Source organism: Lotus japonicus, chromosome 1, assembly GCF_012489685.1.
Source record: "Lotus japonicus ecotype B-129 chromosome 1, LjGifu_v1.2".
NCBI classification, from domain to species: Eukaryota; Viridiplantae; Streptophyta; class Magnoliopsida; order Fabales; family Fabaceae; genus Lotus; species Lotus japonicus.
The window spans coordinates 91,780,044-91,802,413 of NC_080041.1; the positions used below are offsets into that span (position 1 = coordinate 91,780,044).

Consider the following 22,370-nt stretch of genomic DNA (forward strand, 5'->3'; position numbering starts at 1 on the left):
AACATTTAAAAAGTTTCTTTTCTCACCAAAACCCCTTGTTAGTAACCGCGAAATAATGACAAGTAAATAAATGAGTAAGAATTAAAAAAAATGCTCAAAGAAGTACTTCTAGTTTTTTGTCACCACTAAATCAATTAAAAACTCCAATATTCTTTACAAATATTGTTCTCCCAAGTCTTTTCAAAAAAACTTTACAAAACTGAAGAATGAAGGCCGATAAGTTTCTCCTAGGGCGATGAACAATAAAGAATAAAATCGGTTGCTATCTTAACCTTTTACATGGACACGTATAGGAGTGTTTATAAGATGATATCGATGTGACGAAACCGATAAATCAAACCAATTAAGTTTGTTTGGATTTTTTCACCATTCAGATCAAACAAATGTCAAACTGAGGATGATTAGTTTGGTTCAAGCATTGAAGATTTGAAATTGATGAGCTGAACTGGAAGTGTGTACTAAAAGCATTGTCAAACTATTAACTCATTGTTATAGTTATAATACTTAAAACTACTTGGTCGGAAGACCATTTAAGGAATCATTGGTGTTATTTGGTGTGTTTTTCACGCACTTCCTCCACATGAAGAACGAAATTACAAAGAAAATCAACAAGGCTACCATTACAAAACACACACCTCCTAATGCTATAATAAGAAATGCGGTTACCTTCACTTCTACTTCTAGAATTATGTCTCCTAAAAACCACATCAACACAGAAACATATACTAATGTGAGAACCATGTTGGCGGAGGGCGGTGGTCAACATGACCAATATCAATGCACAACCTATATATAAACAACCTGTATACCTAATAATCCTAAATCAGGCAATTACCGAATTAAGGTTTTTCATTGGGGGCCTTGTATGGATTAGTATAACCAATGTTGTCATGCAAATCACCATCATACGCAAGTTGTCTTTCGGAGGAATCTTCCTTAAATGGTACATTAAAAACTTGTAATACTCTTAGACACTTGCCGCCCTCTTCCTGATAACTCTGGTATTGCGTGTGGTTTGTGTATGGGCGAGGAGGAAATGATCTCTTATTTATTTTTTTCGTGCCCAGTGGCTTGGCGGGTTTGGATGAGGCTGTGTGAGTGGCTGAGAATTTTGACAGTTCTCCCGTAGGTAGCAAGTGCCCACTACTTTCAGTTTGGGTTTAATTTGGGTGGAGGTAAACATATAACAAGGGCAACTTATTTAATCTGGATTGCTGCAATTAATTCTCTATGGTATTTTCGAAATAAGGAAATTTTCAGGGGAGTGGAGGCGGATTTAGAAAGCATAGTGGAATTAATTCAATTCAAATCTTGACTTTGGCTGAAGGCAAAGCAAAATGACTTCTCAGTTTCGACTTCTGATTGGAGCTTGAATCTTGTTACCTTGTAACAGCTTCTTATTTTGGTTGCCAGTGGTTTCTTGGTCAAATGGATTATTATTTCTTGGCTTCTTTCTTGATTAGCGCATGGATTATTATTTCTTAGGTTCTTTATCTTGATGAGTGGTTTGCGGGTTATGTGGGAAGAATTGGTGGGGCTGTGGAGCTTAGAGAATTTTGGTTGATATGAGGAAGAATAGATGCTGCGTTCTTGTTCTTCTGAGGAGCTATATATTGCCATTTAACATGCTAGTAGGATGACATTTTCATTTTCTTCTGGAATGTGCCTTATGTCACCATTTTGACACCTCTTCCTTCTCATCCTTTTCTCCTTTTTCATGTATCATGCTCTTTTTATTTTGTGGACTATGTCTTTTGTGACTGGTTCTTTTTTCATTGTATTTGAGTTAGCACCCCTTGTGCTATTTTGAATGCAACTAGCATTTTTACCTCGTGCGTTGCACGACGAATATGAATCTCATTATTTAGGCATGTATTAATGAATTAAGATATGAAAAAAAAAATGAGCATTCATCCGAACAAAATCAATCACAATGAGTATCACACAACTTGCAAAATTTGACAAAAACTTCATATATATATTTAATCTAAGTATTTTTAAGATTATGAAAATATACTTAAATTAGATGAAATTTTTCCTCATACCAACATTTAATGCATTACAATTTGGCAATTAAAAATATAAGGAAAATTAATAACTATTTTTAAAAAACTCAAAAGGCTACATAAGGGTTTATACCTATAAGGAATGATGTACCAACGTCCTTATACATTATATCACAAAGTGGAAAAAAAGAGTACGGAGTTAAGTTGATAGCCTTGTTAGGAACCAATCGTACAGATATATCAATATCAAAGTTGATCTTGAATGGATGCGAGTTTGGACGAAAATCACGACCTTTTTCACCAACACCAAAGAATGAAATATGATATACGCGTCCTTCTGTTAGCAAAGACTTAAATCGATAGATCAAAGTCTTTTTAACTGTAGCATGAATCTTACAGCCCTGAAATTTAAAAAGTAAAAAATAAACTAAGCGATTTATGAATGCATTCTAAAATTTACATTAAAACCGAGTGATTAAAAAAAAGTGTCATACCTTGTCATCCATAAGAATCATGTCCATTGAAAATGGTAGCTTTGAGCCATATAAGCTCGGACTTAGCCATAAACGATTGACTTTCGCAACAATTGTCCAGGTCTCTTTGGAGGCTTCGATTTTGGCGAGATCGTCGATTCTTGAAGCCATCAGAAGAACGCCTGAAATTGGGTGAATAGCGTCGTCATCGCCGTCGACATTCTTCCCAGCGGTGCCATGCATGATGACCTGTGAAAAGGGGGAGAAACGAGAGTGCAGAGTGAGAAATGAGGAGTTGAAGTGTATGGATTGCCAACAAATCGCCGGGATGGGAAAAAAAAACTATTGTGGCCACGTTACAATTTTGTTGGCAAACATGCAAGGAAAATAGATAAAGCTACCATGGATAACAAAACAAATATTAAATTTTGTCGCCGATAGCAATTCCGTAAGTGTACGGATTGATCGAAGTAATAAAAAAATATCGAACCACAAAGATAGTTGTTTATCAAATTGTTCAAGGAATTTAGTGTTTAGAATTGTAAAAAGAAAACAATATAAGTTTTAGTTTTTGTTGTGTTTAACACATCAAAAGCTAAAATTGTAATTCATAAGAAGAAGTACCCTCGGTAAAGTTTCACATAGTCCAATTGTGTTTCTTACAACTGAATCCTTATATGAACTTTAGAACCCCTTCTATGGTGATGTAGCATATACCTTCACTTGTTAATACCTTAATCAAGCAAATCATTCAATCTCAGGTTGCTAAGCCTAATACATTAGTACCTAGTCAATTCAATTGAAGAATTATTGTTCTATGTTCAGGCCAACACAATAAGTTCTCACCCTTATACGTAGTAAACAAATCAATCTAATCTCAAGTCCTTTAATCCTTACGAACTACCGTTGTGCAAGAAGAAAGCTAAACACTTGCATCCATTCAAGAGAGTATTGAAACAGAGAAAGAATACATAGAAAGGAAACTTTATTCATATAAGAAACTCAGAAGTTCAAAACATAATCAAAGCTAAGGTTCACTTCACCCAAAGTACAAAGAAAACTAGCCAAGCATGGCTAGAGAATTCATAATGCAAATTAAAAGAACAAAAACCTGAAATAAGAGTGCCAAGAAGCCTCCCACAAGCTCCAAGAAACTAAAAGTCTAAGTTTTGTTCAAAAAAGTATAAGATACCTAAAATAAATAACAAAAACCCTATTTATAGAGTTTTCAACGGCGCACCACGCATGTGCGTGGCCTCCTCCACGCACATGCGTGGATCATCTGTCAAAACGCAGCCTTCAAGTCAGCCCACCACGCATGTGCGTGGCCTAGGCGGCCCTTCAACCCTTTCCACCTTTCTTTGCACAGAACTCCCACACATGTGCGTGGCATAGCCGGCGCACATGCGTGGCTCATCAGATTCTTCTTCAATTTTGTAACTTCCTCTTCACCTATCATCATGGTTCATTACTTAGCCTTCAACCATCATCATTTGCCATAAAAAACCTATTCAAACCTGAAAAGAATCTCAAGAATCCATCAAAACAACAATGTAACTCATGGGAACATCTCATTAATCATGATAATCCATTATCCCTTCATTCAATTCAGCAAACAAAACTCCCAATATGAAATCAACCCTCAGGAATTCAAAGGACTTCAGCTCAAAACTGACCATAGGAATCACCCTCTAACTAAAACTAATAAAAATGCCAAATAAATAGACTAAAAACAACTAAACTAATGCAGATGCAATTATGAATTAAAAAGGGACTCAACTCGACTTAAAACTCAATAAATGACTCAAAAAGGAAAAGAAAGAAACAAGAAGAAATCGATAAACATAGAATAAACCTCGGGTCATCACACCACTATACTCAACGGCAGCTTGTCCTCAAGCGTAAACTCAAGGTTGCTTGTCCTCAAGCACAGAACAAACCACCCCTTCTTCAGCTGCTTAAGCTTTTTAACGCAAACACATCTCAAAACAGAGAGGTCAGTTGTAAACATGCTAAAGATGAAAGGAGAGTAAAAATCAGCAAGAATTAGAATACAAGAGTCCATCATAATTCTTCACCATTTAAGCACTCATCTCACCATTTTTGTTCTCTAACATTCAAACACAATGCATCAACTCTGGTAATCAATCAAATCAAGGTTAACTTAAGCAATGACAAGCACATGATAGAGACTTCACCAGGTTGTAACGTTGGCTAAGGTGCAATGCAAGGTAGGATATAGAACAAAAGGGGAAAACACAAAGGGCTTATAACAGACTAGTGAGTGATCTTTATCAAACTTTAAGACCTTAGCAAACTTTACAAACCACAATGACTTCTTCTTTCTTTCCTTGATTTTCTTCTTCTTTTCATCATTTTTTTTTCTTTTGTCAAAGGCACATCCCTTTTTGTTTGACAATTTCCAGCACGCATTAAGAAGAAAGTCCATTTTCTTTTCTTTTTTCCTGCTCATTCCAAACATAGATCACTCAACAATTCAGATTTATCAGAACCTAGGACCAAGAAAGTATTCACTTAGGATCAACTTGGGCAACTAAGGGAACTAATCCAAACTCTGAAAGCCAAGAAAGATTCCTACTAGTCCCTTCAAGGATCATGCATCACAAAGAGTTAACCGATATGCATTTCAAAACAGAATCAAGCATGTTAGGAATGAACATTGACACTCTCAGCTCTCAACAAAACAATAGGGTATTGAAGTGAAACCCCTAAGTGAACTCAAATAAACATATTCAAGCTAACCTCACTTGCAATCATACTAACACGCAACAAAGACCACAAAAAAGCAACAGAGATGGTATCAACAACTTTTAATAAGAAGCAACTAAATCAAGGGTGAGACCACTTAAGCAAGTTCAGCATAGTAGCAAAAAACCCAAGGATATTCATACTGACTCAAAGGTAAAAAGAAAAACATGCAAAAGGCTTGATGCACTAACTACCTAAAAAGAAAACAAAAAAATTAAAGCAAACTCAAATTAAAGAAAAGCAAACCTGAACTTGGGTTGTCTCCCAAGAAACTCAATTTTTAAGTCTTTGATAGACTACCTCGTACTCAAAGTTCTCCCCAGGGTTTATAGCAAATTGCATTAGATCCTTTAGATCATGCAAATTTTAACACAACTGCATCATCATATTACCTGCATTTCCAGATATCATGGCAACATAAATCAAATTAAAAATGGAGGGTTTAAGAAAATTCTCACTGATTTGGTTCCATTTTGTGCTAAGAGACTTCCACCCTCTTGCTTGTTCCTTGCCATGCTTTCCATTGATCCACAGGTCCTTGAGATTGATGCTAAGACTTGGAGTTTCCTCCTCATCTTTCTGCATTTTGTGTCCAAAAACAAAATCCTCTAAGGATACATCATGAACATCACCACATTCAATCACATTTTCCATTTGTTCACCCATTGTATTTTCACTTTTTGTCTCAAGAACATTGGTGGAGTCTTCTTTTGGGGATTCTTCTTCACTTTGTGGCTCCTCACTTTTCTCCACAATGTCACTTTCATGGATAGTAAGTGATTGTTCTCCCTCCTCCAAAGCTTGAGGGCAGAAACATTCTGGGACCCCTTCAGCTATGGTTTTGGCTAAATGACCCAACTAAGTCTCCAAATTCTTGATGGAAGCTTCTTGATTCCTCAAGCTGACCCTGGTTTCATTCATGAAACTCCTGGTTCGTGAATGAACTTCAATAATTCCATAGTGCTTATGTACTCTTGTTCCGACATTAGGGGTTGGATCAAACCATGTGCACTTGAACAACACAACTCACTTAATTGGTTCCCGTGAATACTCCAATTCTACAATTTCATCAAGTGTGCCATAGTAATCATTTTCACATTGTCCGGAATCAGCTCCTCTAACACAAACACCATTATTAGAAGTAGCTTTTCCTTCACTCCATGGTGTTGTGTGAAACTTAAATCCATTGACAAAATAGATAGGCCATGTGTGAACTGTAGCCAATGGTCCCCAAGCAATGTCATTGATAAACTGACTGTGAGTTTCATTGCTTGATTGATGCACCTATTCAGTAAAAAGTAACTTTAGGTTCATTTATGATCTCAACACAATTACTTTGGAATCAACAAATACTTACATGATCTTTGAACCATTGTGGAAAATCATTATCAATACAACGATCAACATCAATTTCACTAATGTTTGGCCTAGCAGCTCGTAAGCTTTCCACATATAAACTGCAAGTTCAACCATATGTCTTCATTATATGTATAAAATATTGGATATAATGAATAGACTATGAATTATTTTGACTTACGCTTGATATGGTTCAACTTCTTCACAATTTAAAATTACACACAAATGAGCTGCATCCTTTTCTTTTCGTTCAATGAATCTATGTCTCTTCTTTCCCGCTGCCCGACCAGGTTGATTGAAAAGGGATAAAGGTTGAAATAATTGGTCTTCAAAACCATCATCATTTCTTGGTGCTCTATTTCTTCTTGTGTGCACATGAGACTCAAAATAATATGAAGCAAATGTTGTTGTCTCTTGTACAATATAAGCTTCACAAATACTTCCTTCTGGACGTGCTCTATTTCCAACTTTTTCTTTCAAGGAATGAAGGAACCTTAACAACAAAGTTATGTGAGTTTTTAGAAAACAAGTTATGAAAATTTTCAAAGTATATTGTGATAGATAATAATTTATACCTTTCAAATGGGTACATCCAACGATATTGCACAGGCCCACCCATTTTCGCTTCCCATGCTAAGTGAATTGGTAAATGCTCCATTGAGTCAAAAAAACCTGGGGGAAATATACGTTCTAACTTGCACAATATGATTGGGATATTTTTTTCCATTTGTTTCAAGTGATCAAGCTCTAGTTTTGTTGAGCAAAGATCTCTAAAGAATTGACTCAACTCCACCAAAGGATTCCAAATATGCTCTGGCAATGAGCTAAATGCTGTGGGAAGCAAACGTTCCATGAAAATATGACAATCATGACTCTTCATCCCCAATAACTTTTTCGTTCTCAAGTCCACACACTTTCGAATATTTGAAGCATAACCATCTGGGAGTTTTAGTTGCGATATCCATTCACACACCGCTTTCTTTTGGGCTGCATTCAAAGTGTATTGTGCCTTAGGCTTTACTTCATTACCATTTCCCAAGTCAACAAGCTCCAATTCTCGACGCTTACAAATATCGGCTATATCCCTTCTAGCATTCAGATTATCTTTTGTTTGATCTTTTACATCCATAACTGTATCAAACACATTTACAAATATGTTCTTTTCAGTATGCATAACATCAAAGTTGTGTCGAATGAGGTTCGTTCGCCAATAAGGCAAATCCCAAAATATGCTCTGTCTACTCCAATGGTGTGTATGTCCATACCCCTCTATCTCTTGGAATCCACTTTCAACCACTTTAGGCAACATAGAAACACGCTCCCAAACTTGAGTTCCATTCAAAAACTCAGGGGCAGATCAAATTCTTGCTTATTTTTAGTAAAATTGTTCTTGTTCCTTCGATATGGATGATCCGTCGGCAAAAAGCATCGGTGACAATCAAAAAATGATATCTTCTTACCATGCTTAAGCCATTTGGCTTTGGAGTGTTCCATACAATAAGGACAAGATAATCTTCCAGGCTTCCAGCAGTCGACCAAGCTGATAACATTGCATAAGCTGGAAAATCATTAACGGTCCACATCAACGCAGCCCTCATTTGAAAGTTTTGCTTTAATGAGACATCATATGTAGTAACACCAACTTCCCATAGCATTTTAAGTTCATTTATCAATGGTTGCAAGAAGACATCTATTTTTCCCTTATGAGGAGGCTTAGGGCCAGGAATGATTATAGTCAAGAACAAATATTCTTCTTTCATACACATTGAAGGAGGCAAGTTATAAGGAGTGACAATTACAGGCCAGCATGAATAAGGCTTACCCTTAATGTTGAATGGACTAAATCCATCAGCACATAAACCAAGTCTGACATTTTGAGGTTCTTTAGCAAAGTCTTTATGTGTTTTATCAAAATCTTTCCACGCCTCTCCATCAGAAGGATGAACCAATACACCTTCTTCCCTAACATTATCAAAATGCCATCTCATATGACTAGCAGTAGCAGGAGAAGAATACAATCTTTGCAACCTTGGTGCAAGAGGCAAGTACCACATTCGGTTTCTGGCAACCTCATTTACCTTACCATAACTGCTTTTCTTCAATATATATCGATTTTCCCCACATCTACATTTTTTTTTCATTAATATCATCATTGAAAAACAACATACACCCGTCAACACAACAATCAATTTTTTCGTAACTCAAACCCTACCTTTCAACCAACTTTTTTGTTCTGTAATAATTTGGTGGCATGCGATTATCTGAGGGCCAAGTTTCTCTACAAAACTGTACAATTTTATTAAAAGCTTCTTGAGATATATTATGCTCTGCCTTAATTGTAAGCAATTGTAGTGAAGCTGATAACTCTGAGTGACTAGAGCAGCCCTCAAACAAAGGAGATTCTGTTGCAGCCAAAAGGTCATAGAAATCTTGGGTCTCTTTATTAGGTGTCTCATCTCTACTTTCCTGGTAGCACTGAGCAAGACTTGGACCGGCAGCATCCATTACCATTGACTCGTAAGAATTAAAGTTTTCTTCATACACAGTTTGTTCTTGATCCAAATTTGGAATCGATTGTTGTTGAACTGTTACAGGAGTTGGTTGAGGAAATTCTTCTCCATGTGACGTCCAGTAAAAATAATTCGGCCTAAACCCTTTCCTATATAAATGAACCCTCACCTCATCTGCGGTTTGCATTTTTCTACAATCACACTTCACACATGGGCATCTAATTGTTCTCGTCTTCAGAAATTGATCTAATCCACAAGCATGTGAAATAAAAGTTTCAACACCCACATAAAAAGCATCTGAAAGCCCCGCTCGATTAGGTAGAACCCTATTATACATCCATTCTCTATGTGCAGGCTGATTCATCGTCTATAGACAAGACACACACACATGTTTTATTTTAATTTAATCACCAACCCTTTAAAAAAATTACATTTGAAGGTAATAAGGAAAGCTATTAAAATCAGCACTACATGCAACTAAGCGAGTAAATCACACGATTAAAGAAAGTTATTAAAACATCAAGACACAAACATTTTCTATTTTAGATCAATCATTAACGGTGATCATATCTAGTGTAAGGAAGGTTTCTTATGTGCGAGTGAGAGAAATCATTTTTAACATATCATTACAATGTATGTTGTGTCATAAAGGAAGGACAATAGTCAAATATAAACAAAAAGAAGGAAAATTGCTTACCTTCCCAATAAGCTTGATCAACAACTATTCAATAGATCTTTAGCTTTGATTCAAAAGAGGGCGCCACTTCCTATTATGAATGTATACAATTAACATGTTAAATTAGAAAAATGTGTATAACTACTTAACTTAAAATAAAATGAAAAGATACCTTAGAAACAATGACTTGAGTAAATTCCCTTCACTATTGAAAATCCAATTACTAAAAAATGATATACCTAAAGCCAATAAAACCCAGTTAGGTGAAATTGATAGACAAATATGTAAAAAGCATGAGAACATGAAGATCACAAAAGAACACTAAAAAGACTCATACTAGTGCACAGATACAAGAGATCATATACTAGTCCAAAATGAGAAAAAGATCTCAATTAAAGAAAAGAACTCCAATGTTGTGAAAACACTAACCAGCCCACAAGCTCCCAAAGAAAGTGTAATATTGAAAAAGATACATATGAGAGTTGGCTCTCATGAAGAGTACAGATAAAACAATATGTAGAAAAAACAAAAAAGAAATAAAACAAAAAGCTACACAAAGCTTCATCTTCAAAGAGGGAAGTCACGTCACACACAAAACAGAAAGGGAATTAAAAAATGAAAAACAGCTACAGATATTGAAGCTCCAGGCTAGAAGCAAACACACCACCCCAAACAGAAGCAATAGCCTATCCCACGTTGCAGCAATCCTCTTTATTGCTGAAAATAATATAGAAATAGCATTATAACATGGAGATCACAAAAGAACATTGAAAAGACTCATACTAGTGAAAAACCATGACAAAACAGAGAACACAACCCAACATACAGGAGAACCATGATAAAACAGAGATGGGTAAAGGGGCAAGCCAAAACGTACACAGACCAAGAGCAAACGGAATTGAGAGCCGCACCAAACCAGAAGCAAGCATAGAGAAACCAGGCCACCATATTGAAGAATACCCCAAAGAATTGGGAAGAATTAAGGAGGAAAGGAAAAGAAAAAAACAAACCTGACAAGAAGAGAACGAGTTGAGAAGGAACCACAAAAGTAAGCACCGTAGTACGGCAGTTTCCGCTCAGAATAGAAACAATGGCCCCTTCACGGCTGACTGGCGCCACTCACAACGGGAAGAACCAGAGCGCTAAACATGATAAATTTGGGGTAGGGTTTCAGCTTTTACGTTTCTCTTAATTTTTGAAAGGTGATTTTTGTTTAAGAGCTCCTTTTTTTATATGTAGTTTGTTAAAAGATCCTTAAATTTTATTTTTAAAAAATATTGAAATCAAAGTATTTTAATCACAATCTATGTGTTTTAAATTTGTGATATAAAAAAGTAGTAATATTCTAAATTGATATACGTTCAAAAATTATTCTAAATTGAAATAAAGATAATTAGTATAAAAAGTTAAAATTTGTTAAAAGACTTGCTCCAGCGCAAGTTGGAGACCACTAATAAGATTAACACATCATTTAAATATCAATTTCATATCTATAAACTCTATAAAGGAAGAGTTTTTGCAGCCTTGGGGTAAATCTGTCAAACAATGTATAATTTTAAAGATTATGAAGCTTGACCATGGATATTTTCGTAAAAATGTCTTTTATTTCACTTGAATTGAATCTCAGCCATTGATTCACAATAAATTATTAGTTACAGATCAAATCTATACCGTTGAAATCCTCCAGAAATCGTTTGCGTTTCTCAATTTTCATCCGTTTTCATAATGGAGAAAGGTTTCTCTCTGAAGTCTGAACGTTCAAGTTTCTCGCTCTGCTCCGTTTCACTTCCTTTTTCCTTCCCATCTTCCCATTCGACGGTTCCCAAAATCTACCACTTCAAATAGAGAGAAATCGAGAGAGAGAGAGAGAGAGAGAGGGAGGATGAGATTGGAGGCGACAGACGTTGAGCGGCCACCGTCAGCGGTAGAAGAGAGCACCAGTGAGGCCAGGCCTCTTAGCGGAGGTGAAGGAGGCGACGTGGAAGACTCGGAGGAGGTTCGTAGGTTTTGGTTTCTCCTTTTCCATCCGTTTTCATTCTTCTTGCACTTTTAATCGCGTTGCACGTTCTCCGTTTTCCTTCGATCGTGTCTACAGAACCGGAACAGAGCACGAGCGAGGCGAGGTAGAGCACGAACGAGGCGAAGCAGATGAGATTGAAGGCGGATTTCAATCTTCTGGGCTTTGGTTCTTTTCTTTTCGTTTCTTTTCTTTCGTTTTTCTGATCTTTGTGGGTCTCTGATTGTTGTTTTTTTAAGGGGTTCTTTGCTTCTTGCAGAAATTGGTGGAATGATATGGGGTTTAGGGTTTCTGCCGCTCCTTCAATCATCAGGAATGTTTTCGTTTTGCTAATTTCAGCTTTCACCCACTACCATTGCATGTTTTGTTCTCTGTCATCTGAATCCTTGATCTTTCAACGTTTTAACTTATATTCGATTATCCATCTTTATTGTTTCAGATTAATCTGAACCAGAGCGTGTCATTTCCGTCAATCCGTCATCATCGTCCAGGTCTAGCGCTTCAACTCTTTTCTTTCTCTTTATTGTTTCAGGTTTTTTCTTCCCTTTTTGTACTCTGTTGTTCTCTTTCAATTAGATTAGTTAATTTCCAAATTAATTATGTCTCTTACAATTCTTTGAAAATCTGATTATAATTGTTACTACTGTTAAAAAAAGAGTGTATAATTGTTACTTTTCCAGGATACAAATCCAAATACCCTGAGCTTCCTGGTGTGGATTGTATATTAGGCTTCGTAATGTTGCTTCCACGAATCTAATAAATCAGTTTTACATAACAAACAAGCTCAATTCACCACACCACACCCTCAATCAATCCTCCAATATGGAACACAAACTCAAACCATAATTAGTCAAGGATGATTGATTTGTTTAAACCATCATCAAGGGTCAGTGAGTAATGGGTTTGGTTTGGCTTAGCAGAACCTGATGTATCCAAATTACTGGGAAATTTTCAAGATTTCCCAGAAAAGTTTATGATCCAAATTCTGTAACTTAACTTTGGTTTGTGTTTTTCACTGATTCAGAAGATGATGTGAAATGGAGGATCATTACCATTTAAGGACACGTTGAGTTGAATCAGGTAACGTCATTTTCTTATTGCCAATATAATTCATTAACGGCCCATCTCTTTAAACTTTAAGGTTTTTTTTTTTTTTAATGTGTTTAAAGAATTTATGATGAAACCACGTTTTTTGACATTGTTAGTTATAGCACTTTTAAAATTGAATGATTGAAGTAAGTTGTAACAACAGGGCAAAAGTGTCATGCTAAGAAACTTTTGTTTATGAAATCATGTGAATTGTAGCATTGATTTGGAAAGCACTGTAGATGTTTCATGTAAAAAGCTGTAGTTGCAGATGTAAATTTAATTGGTGAAGGTCTGAATGAGTGGCAGCGGCGCGAAGGAAGACAGGATGGCTGGATCGAAATGCAACGGGACCAGCGAAATGAGTTTCTGCAGCCCCATTCCATTGAGAGAAGATCCTCAATCAGGTAAGACCTATTTTTCCTCCTCACTAATTTGTATCTTTGCAGTTACATTTTAGCTTTTGCTACAAACTCTCTGTGTGTTTCTCTTCGTACAATGCAACTCATGCTGCATTTCTTCCACAGGTTGAACAATGATGTGTACGGAACTTTGGACACTCATTTTCATTTTGCCATTCAGAACCTCTTCTCCTCTGCCGCTCAGCTAAGCCCACCATCTGATTACGTCGTCAAGGTCTTCCTTCTGATGAGATCGACGATCAATTTCGTTCTTAGTTAAGTGGTTTTTTGTGCACTAGCTTGCTTGGCTTCTTCCCACATCTATGTGTTTCAATCTCTATCTCTGTAAATAGTGTTGCTTTTATTTTTTAACTGTGCAAGTTGGGTACTGAGTGATATCTTTGAAAAGTTTTAAATTTACATTTCTCTCATTACTTTGTGCTTATAGTTTTCCTTTTTCATTTCTCTCATGGTATATAACTAAAAGCCATTTTGTCATTTGGAACTCAAGGATGATTATGACATTGGAGAATGTAAGGCCCAAGTTTTAACGCTTTGGATAAGTGAATAAAATAAAAGAGTTTATTTGATTAAGATAAATTTGTGAAGGAAAAAGGTTCAGGAAAAGTCCAAGAATTATCGAAAAACCGATAAGAGTTATAGCACGACTAACATACGCTTAATCCTAGGTCAAAGGTATTAGTGAATAGTTAATTTACGCTTTAGGACACGATGGAAACTAATTCCAAAAATCCTCAGAGAAATGTTAGAACTTCTCTTTTCCGTCCTTAAACAATTATTTCGATGCGAAATCCTGGAAAGTACGAACGTCAAATTCCAATTCTCGGAAGTTTGCCGAAACGGAATCCCTGATAGTTCGAGAAACCTAAGATCGACAGACGATGAAGACTTTTTCTATTCGGAGCTGCAAATGAAGATTCCACCCGCGTTCTCCTATTTCTTTCGTTAATCCCAATCTTTCTTCAGAAGGAAGTTTTCTCATCCGACGATCACTGCAAAAAGTAGTTTTTCGGGATAAACCGACTTACACCGACTTATGCCGATTTTGGATCTTTTGGTTTAATTCCAAGAATCCTGTTTTGAGTTCTGGAATTCTGTTGCCAGAACCAATCTTAGAATTCGCAGAGGAACGCGCAGGAAAAATCGGAACCGCGAAAAAATCATTTTTCCGCTTTTTCCAAAACCTATAAATAGCTTGAAAATTAGATTTTTTGCAAAAAAATACCCATTTCCCCTCCCCAAACCCGCGAGCACCTAGAGAGAGAGAGAGAGAATCCGGATCTTCGTCGTTTCTTGCCCGTTTGCTTCACCGATCGTCGCTAATCGAAGACCTCGAGGTAGGTAAACTATACTCTCCTTCGAATCGTCGTTTCTGTCCACTTCTCCTACGTCTTTCTGAGTTCAAAATTTTGAGGTTTTTGAAAAACTGTCCAAATAAGCTGATTTCAGCGTCTAAACTTCTTCCCTGCATGCTCCTGAGCGTGTTCTGCGGATTAGATTTTGTCAAATGTCGACGAAATGCCGCCGGGATCAATTTCTACCTTAAATACCCATTTTTCGGTAAAGTCGCAACCTTTAAGCTCTAATCTATCGACTTGGCTTAGTGCTAGTAGGATTTGTCGTCATAAACATCGTTGTGGACGTCTCCATCCAATATGTTTTTCAAAAATCCAGTTTTGAAATTCTGAGCTAAAAATAATGACCAAACTACCCCTATATCAGTTTTCGATCCGAAAATTTTTCCGAGCCTAGAACCGTCTTAGTTACGGCTTATGTTAACCTAGGAACCAAGTTTGATCGAAGAAAAATCGACCCTCCCAATTAAAGGAAGTGGCCGAGAGCTATATCAAGGGGGGGGAAGAATCCGATTTTTCGAAAACTTGTCTTAACGCGTTAGATTGTCGTACCACGGAGGTTGTAGTGTACCGTGTGACCCTAGGACTCTTTGATTGCTGAGTTTCTGACTCTTGGTGTTGATTTCTGTGATTTCTGCTTAAGGTTCTTTTGAGGAGATTCCTGGAGAACAAGGAGAAGAACGTGAAGGACACTTGGAGGAGGAAGCTGGAAGACCCACCGGTGAGGGCTACTCTCTGAATTACTAGATAATGCTTTAGGGGTCGACAAATTCGACTTGATTTATGTGTTATGCACTAAATTGCTAAATGTCTGAATTGTTCTCTGAGGCTTCGGCCGACCTTGCTGAGTATTTGATGCCATGATATTGTGTGCTAAATGATTCACATGCTACGTGCTACATGGTTAACTTAGGATGTGTTGGAATATGCTGTTTATGCTTTTGACTGAGCTGTTTTATTTATGCTATTCCACTTATACATGAGATTCTGAGGAGTGAGGATTACGGGCAGGTCATGCCAAATTTTTATGAGATTTTGAGAGAGTTTTAAAGGACGAACGGAGTTCGGACCTTGTTATGTTTTAATGGATCGAGACCTTCTCAGGGAATTATTTGAGATTGTGGGATCTCTGAAAACTCTTAGGAAGTATTATAAGATTAAAATGAAAACTATTTTATCACGGAAAACCCATAAGACATTAATCAATTTCTAAATTCTTTGAACAATAATAATACCCTTAGATAAGAGCTTAGAGCCTGAATATTAGTTTGGGAAATATGAGAAGTGTCGTCGAGTCCACGTTTTGAGGAAATATACAAGTCTTCGAGTATGTTGAAAACTCTTTTGCTCGATGAGCAGTTTAATGTTTGGCTATCTAAAGTTTAGCCGGAGACTACGAGTTTCCAAGTACTTCGGTACCTTTTCGCTCGATGAGCAGTTTATTGATTGGCTATCTAAAGTTTAGCCGGGAACCATGAGTTCCAAAGCATCTTCTTCTTCTTTTGATTAATTCATTTTTATCGCAGAATCGACATTTGCCTTAGGGTAATTTTTTTAGAGACCTTAAGTTACTTAGAACACGTGGCGACGTGTCGGGTGAGGTCGGAGACGTTGTTTGGCTAATCACTTGCATTCATGCACTCATTTTGAGGTTAATACACGGCGTGATACCGGACCTCGGTGGATTCCAAAATGGTCATAAGACCCGGATTTCCATATTTAGGACACTACGGTGGTCCTCAGTAGCAGACGGAATGGCAGACCTACGGGTTCACTGCTAATCTGACTACTTTTGTGTGGTGTAAGAGACACGCGAGCAGGAAGGTACCCACCGTGGCTGGTGTTAGGGCCGCCTCGTTGATGTCCATCCTTCTTCCGGAATGCATTTTGTTACCCAGCATTGCATTTCATGCAACATACATGCTGACTTAGTTGCTGAGTGTGATTGGTACCTGTTTATCATATTTGAGGCATGCTATTTGTTATTATGATTTCTTATATTCATTATGATACTTGCAACCCTAGGAAGTCATCCCTAAAATTATAAGCCTGAGAGGCAAATATTTATTATCCTATATTATATCTGGTTTTATTATTTATATAATTCTTTGGAGTTGACCCTCGCGTCTGCTGTGTGTGTTTGGGCGGACTACGCCATTTGTCAGATGAGTATGGCGGATTGGTTTACGATGGTCAGCCCCTCGGGGGGGACCAGGTACGAGATGCTTGATCAGGACGACCCAGGTGCATGGGTGGTCGACCCCATAGGCCACCGTGCGACCTACACCGGTCGGATCATGGAGGACCGTGTTGACCGATTCGGACGCTTGACGGAGGGGGTGATGAGGAGACACATAGTGAGCTTCAACTTGCCGCCTGGTGTGCATTGTGGACCCGGCTTGGGAGGACCACCACCACCACCATCTTCGGATGAGGAGGACCCCTCTGAGGAGGTGCCAGTGGGTGAGGTTTCGACGGAGTCTAGTCCGTCTACTGTTGCTGCTGTCGTCGCGGATCTCGTTCCGGGCCCCGAGCCCGAGAGGCCAGTGCAGGAGCGCATCAGGGTGGACAGAGAGGGCAGCGTTGTGTATGTCGACCTAGTCGTCCTGGATGTAGATTCGGACGACGACCGCGCTAGCATGTAGGATCGAGTGCTAGGGTGGGCTCCTCGAGTAGGGATTAGTGTAGGAGTTGTGTCGATGCTCTGACCGTCATGTTTTCAGTTTTGGGACAGGGTAGTTCCTGCCGGTAGCTTTTTGTGTGGTTTTCTTATGAAGATCACAGAGAGCTGGTTGGACTAGGGAGGTCTTTTCTTTAGGCCACTGGGCCAATTTGTTCTCAGTTTTTGAGGTAGGGTGTTGCGGACACAGGTTACCTTGGTTTGTACATATTGCCTTCGGGCGTTACTTTCTTCCGTCACCCGTCGCTTGAGGTTACTCGCGATGTGGCTGGTACTAGTGTGGGCATGTATATATTTATGTAGATGTATATTAGTTTTCTTTTACCTTTTGTCGAGAAGTTTATTTTCTTTCAGTCTTTCATTTTATTATCAAAAAAAAATAATTCACGTTTTTCCGCTTAAGTTATTTCTTTGGTTACTAAAGTGACGCCACCGAAATCGGGGTGTTACATTGTGGTATTAGAGCTTAGTCGAGTCTTTGGGAGTCTTTGGGGAATAGGTCTTCTGTGCTAGGTTGTGTGACTCTGCAAAGAGTGAAAAATTGATTGTCTGCCAAGCGATTTTTCGCTTAGAATTGCTTTAAGTTATTGCTTAATCATATTGTATAGTTATATTAGATGCTATCTTATGATGAGCACTAACTGTTTGTTAATTTAGCAGAACATGGTGAACGCTAACCAACTAGCTGAGATGATGGCCACTATGGCCCAAGCTGTGACTGCACAGGCAAACGATAATGCTATGAGGCGTGCTGCTGAGGAGGCACGTGATCAGCACCAACGCCAGAGGGAAGTGACAATGGACCAGAACAGAGGCCTGAATGATTTCAGGAGACAGGATCCACCTAAGTTCTCGGGGGGTACTGACCCGGACAAAGCGGATCTCTGGATCCAGGAGATTGAAAAGATCTTCGGTGTATTACAGACTGCTGAGGGGGCCAAGGTGGGAATGGCAACCTTTCTACTGTTGGGTGATGCTGAGTACTGGTGGAGAGGCGCCAGAGGAATGATGGAAGCAAACAACTTGGAAGTGAATTGGGTTTCGTTTCGTGCTGCTTTTCTGGAGAAGTATTTTCCAGATAGTGCTCGGGACGAGCGTGAGTCGCAATTCCTGACACTTCGTCAGGGTAGCATGTCCATCCCGGAATATGCTGCCAAGCTGGAATCGTTGGCCAAGCACTTTCGATTCTTCCGCAATGGGGTCGATGAACCCTACATGTGCAAGCGCTTTGTGAATGGGCTGAGGCCCGATATTGAAGACTCGGTGAAACCATTGGGAATCACTCGCTTCCAGACCTTGGTTGAAAAAGCCACGGAAGTGGAGATAATGAAGAATAAGAGACTGAACCGTGTTGGAACAGGAGGGCCGATGAGGTCGGGCTCTCAAAATATTCAAGGCAGAGGGAGATTTCAGAGCAGGAGGTCGTATCAACGACCTGCTGGTAGAGGGATTGCTTCAGGATCTTATAGGCCCATGGTGGGTACTGCTGGAGGTTCTGGAGGTCAGACTGTGAACAGGGAGATGACCTGTTACAGATGTGGGCAGCCTGGGCACTATGCCAATGCTTGTACTGACATGAGGCCCAAATGCTTTAACTGTAACAAGTTGGGGCATACTGCTGGTCAATGCAGAGCACCCAAGACAGAACCAGCTGTCAACACTGCTCGTGGGAAGCGTCCTGCTGCTAAGGCAAGAGTCTACACCATGGATGGTGAAGAAGCTGAAGGAGTTGATGGTCTGATCAGGGGAGACTGCGAGATTGACGGTAATCTCCTAACTGTACTTTTTGATTCCGGAGCAACGCACTCTTTTATCTCTAGGGAATGTGCTACTAGATTAAAACTTCCCGTTACTGCTTTGAGTTTCGATCTTATAGTTACCACACCTGCCAAAACTCTGCTTGCCAATACTGCATGCATGTATTGCCCAGTAACCTATAGAGATCGAGTTTACCATGCTAACCTAGTGTGCCTAACTCTCAAGAACCTAGATGTTATCCTAGGGATGGACTGGTTGTCCCACTACCATTGTCTTCTGGACTGCAGCCGAAAGAGAGTGGTATTTCCTGACTCGGATCTTTCCGAGTATCTATCCGCCAATCATATTAGCGTCTCTCTGAATGAAGGATCTCAAGAGTATTCAGTTTTGTTAAGCTCGGAGAGTAAAGGGAATTCAGAAGTGAGTAATATTCCAGTTGTGAGGGACTTCGCGGATGTTTTTCCTGGCGATGTACCTGGTTTGCCGCCTGTACGCGACATTGAGTTTGCTATTGACATCGTACCGGGAACAGGACCGATTTCGATTGCACCATATCGGATGGCACCTGCGGAATTGGTGGAGTTGAAGTCTCAACTTGAGGATCTTCTGTCGAAGGGATTTATCCGACCAAGTGTTTCACCTTGGGGAGCACCCGTCTTATTGGTGAAGAAGAAGGACGGGAAATCTAGACTTTGTGTCGACTATCGACAACTGAACAAAGTGACCGTCAAGAATAGGTATCCGTTACCTAGAATTGACGATTTGATGGATCAACTACGAGGAGCTGCGATATTCTCAAAGATAGACCTGAAGTCGGGTTACCATCAGATCAGAGTAAAGACTGAGGATATCCAAAAGACGGCATTCAGAACTCGGTATGGACATTATGAATATCTAGTGATGCCATTTGGGGTGACAAACGCACCTGCCATTTTCATGGATTACATGAACAGGACTTTCCATCCATTCTTAGATCGATTTGTCGTGGTGTTTATCGACGACATTCTGATCTACTCAAAGAATGCTGAAGATCATGAAGGGCACTTGCGTCAGGTTTTACAAGTGTTGAGAGAGACAAAGCTGTACGCCAACCCTTCTAAGTGTGAATTTTGGCTCGAAGAGGTAAAATTCTTAGGTCATGTGATCTCTAAAGAAGGCATAGCTGTGGATCCAGCAAAGGTAGAGACTGTGTTGTCATGGGAACGGCCAAAGACCGTGACGGAGATCAGGAGTTTTGGCGGTTTGGCGGGATACTATCGTCGCTTCATTGAGAATTTCGCCAAGATCGTTGGACCCTTGACCCAACTTACGAGAAAGGATCAACCTTTTGCATGGACCGAAGTGTGCGAAACTAGCTTTCAGACAATGAAGGAACGTTTGACGACGTCACCTGTACTCGTCTTACCGCAACCAGAGGAACCGTATGAAGTGTACTGTGATGCTTCGCATCAAGGTTTGGGATGTGTGCTGATGCAACATCGGAAGGTGGTGGCTTATGCTTCACGACAACTGAAGACTCATGAGAAGAACTATCCGACTCATGACTTAGAACTGGCTGCCATCGTGTTTTCGTTGAAGATCTGGAGACATCACTTATATGGATGCAATTTCACCATATTCAGTGATCACAAGAGCTTGAAGTACTTGTTCGACCAGAAGGAGTTGAACATGAGACAACGACGTTGGATGGAATTTCTCAAGGATTACGATTTTACCTTACAATACCATCCTGGAAAGGCTAATGTTGTTGCTGATGCATTGAGCAGGAAGATGCATATCTCGTCAATGATGGTTAGGGAGCTGCAACTGCTGGAACAATTTCGGGATTTGAGTTTAGATGTGGGAGTATCCGAGGGAGAACTGAAGTTTGGAATGGTCAGGATTACCAATGGATTGATGGAGGAAATCCGAGACCAACAGTTACAAGATGAATTTTTACTCGGAAAAAGGAATTTGGTAATTCAGGGTAAGGACCCGGAATTCAAGGTAGGAAGTGACAATATCCTGCGGTGTAAGGGTAGAGTTTGCGTACCTAACAACCCTGACTTAAGGAGGTTGATTATGGACGAAGGTCACAAAAGCAAGTTGAGCATTCACCCTAGAATGAAAAAGATGCATCAGGACTTGAAGGTGAATTTTTGGTGGCCAGGAATGAAAAGACAAGTGGCAGAATATGTAGCTGCATGTTTAACCTGTCAAAAGGCGAAGGTGGAACATCAGAAATCTTCGGGTATGCTACAAAGTTTGGATGTACCTCAATGGAAATGGGATAGCATATCGATGGATTTTGTCGTGGCATTGCCAAGGACTCAAAAGGGATATGATTCGATTTGGGTAATCGTGGATCGACTGACTAAGTCGACTCATTTCATACCTGTGAGGACCACGTACAACGTGGAGAAGCTATCAGAGATATATATAGCTGAGATTGTGCGACTTCATGGAGTGCCAACAAGTATCGTTTCCGATAGAGACCCGAAGTTTACTTCACATTTGTGGGGAGCTCTTCATAATGCTTTGGGAACGAGGCTGAGATTAAGTTCTGCTTATCATCCACAGACTGATGGGCAAACTGAGAGAACTATCCAATCATTGGAGGATTTGCTACGAGCTTGCGTGTTAGACAACAAGGGCAGTTGGGATACCCTATTGCCACTGATTGAGTTCACATACAACAACAGTTTTCATACGACCATAGGCATGGCACCGTATGAGGCTTTGTATGGCCGCAAGTGTAGAACACCTTTATGTTGGTATCAAGATGGAGAGAATTTGTTAGTAGGACCGGAACTTCTGCAACAGACGACTGAGAAGATTAAACAGATCAGAGAGAAGATGAAGGCTTCTCAGAGTAGACAGAAGAGCTATGCAGATCAAAAGCGCAGAACTCTGGAATTTGAAGAAGGAGATCATGTGTTTCTGCGAGTTACTCAGACTACAGGAGTTGGTCGAGCAATCAAGTCAAGAAAGCTTACGCCAAAGTTCATTGGACCTTATCAGATTACTCGTCGTGTAGGACCGGTAGCTTATCAGATCGCACTACCGCCTTTTCTATCAAACATTCACGATGTATTCCATGTGTCACAACTGAGGAAGTATATTGCTGATCCGACACATGTTATCGAGCTGGATGACATTGAGTTGAAGGATAACTTGTCTTTCGAGACACCGCCAATCAGCATTGGTGACACAAGGATAAAGCAGTTGAGGGGAAAAGAGATCGAATTAGTGAAGGTTATTTGGAACAAGGACACCGGCGATG

At 39.4% G+C, this 22,370-nt stretch overlaps 2 protein-coding genes and 1 long non-coding RNA gene across 7 annotated transcripts; 1 reads left to right on the forward strand and 2 right to left on the reverse strand.

Moving 5' to 3' along the window:
- Nucleotides 1-3,451: 3,451 nt before the first annotated feature.
- LOC130727776 (uncharacterized) lies at nucleotides 3,452-10,978 on the reverse strand. 4 transcript variants are annotated; one of them, XM_057579020.1, is made up of 8 exons: nucleotides 10,801-10,978; nucleotides 10,455-10,507; nucleotides 9,963-10,029; nucleotides 9,812-9,881; nucleotides 7,180-9,481; nucleotides 6,786-7,097; nucleotides 6,606-6,705; nucleotides 3,452-6,532 (listed from the first exon to the last, which is right to left on the reverse strand). In XM_057579020.1, the coding sequence occupies exons 5-8, from the start codon at nucleotides 7,911-7,913 to the stop codon at nucleotides 6,275-6,277; spliced, it is 1,404 nt and encodes a 467-aa protein (XP_057435003.1). In that variant the 5' UTR covers nucleotides 7,914-9,481; nucleotides 9,812-9,881; nucleotides 9,963-10,029; nucleotides 10,455-10,507; nucleotides 10,801-10,978; the 3' UTR covers nucleotides 3,452-6,274. The 4 variants fall into 4 exon arrangements, with proteins under 4 accessions (XP_057435003.1, XP_057435004.1, XP_057435002.1 ...); XM_057579021.1 differs by having other exon boundaries at nucleotides 7,180-9,881; nucleotides 10,458-10,507; XM_057579019.1 differs by having other exon boundaries at nucleotides 7,180-9,881.
- On the reverse strand, nucleotides 7,951-9,478 carry LOC130711967 (uncharacterized). Its single transcript, XM_057561776.1, has 2 exons — nucleotides 8,817-9,478; nucleotides 7,951-8,728 (listed from the first exon to the last, which is right to left on the reverse strand). The coding sequence occupies exons 1-2, from the start codon at nucleotides 9,476-9,478 to the stop codon at nucleotides 7,951-7,953; spliced, it is 1,440 nt and encodes a 479-aa protein (XP_057417759.1).
- An 846-nt stretch (nucleotides 10,979-11,824) lies between the features above and the next one.
- On the forward strand, nucleotides 11,825-13,822 carry LOC130732224 (uncharacterized). Of its 2 annotated transcripts, XR_009016970.1 has the most exons (5): nucleotides 11,825-11,975; nucleotides 12,067-12,298; nucleotides 12,832-12,887; nucleotides 13,165-13,300; nucleotides 13,421-13,822. It is a non-coding gene; the product is annotated as an uncharacterized LOC130732224 (long non-coding RNA). The 2 variants fall into 2 exon arrangements; XR_009016969.1 differs by having other exon boundaries at nucleotides 11,829-12,298.
- The last annotated feature ends 8,548 nt before the right edge of the window (nucleotides 13,823-22,370 follow it).

Bases quoted from the DNA above. Each gene is read 5' to 3' on its own strand.
- LOC130727776 (XM_057579022.1), bottom strand. From the start codon at position 7,913: ATGTTGCCTAAAGTGGTTGAAAGTGGATTCCAAGAGATAGAGGGGTAT. The intron at 7,098-7,179 runs GTATAAATTATT...TTTGTTGTTAAG, and splicing joins TGGATGTACCCATTTGAAAG to GTTCCTTCATTCCTTGAAAG. The intron at 6,533-6,605 runs GTAAGTATTTGT...TTTACTGAATAG, and splicing joins CACAATGGTTCAAAGATCAT to GTGCATCAATCAAGCAATGA.
- LOC130711967 (XM_057561776.1), bottom strand. From the start codon at position 9,478: ATGAATCAGCCTGCACATAGAGAATGGATGTATAATAGGGTTCTACCT. The intron at 8,729-8,816 runs GTAGGGTTTGAG...AAAAAAATGTAG, and splicing joins ACAAAAAAGTTGGTTGAAAG to ATGTGGGGAAAATCGATATA.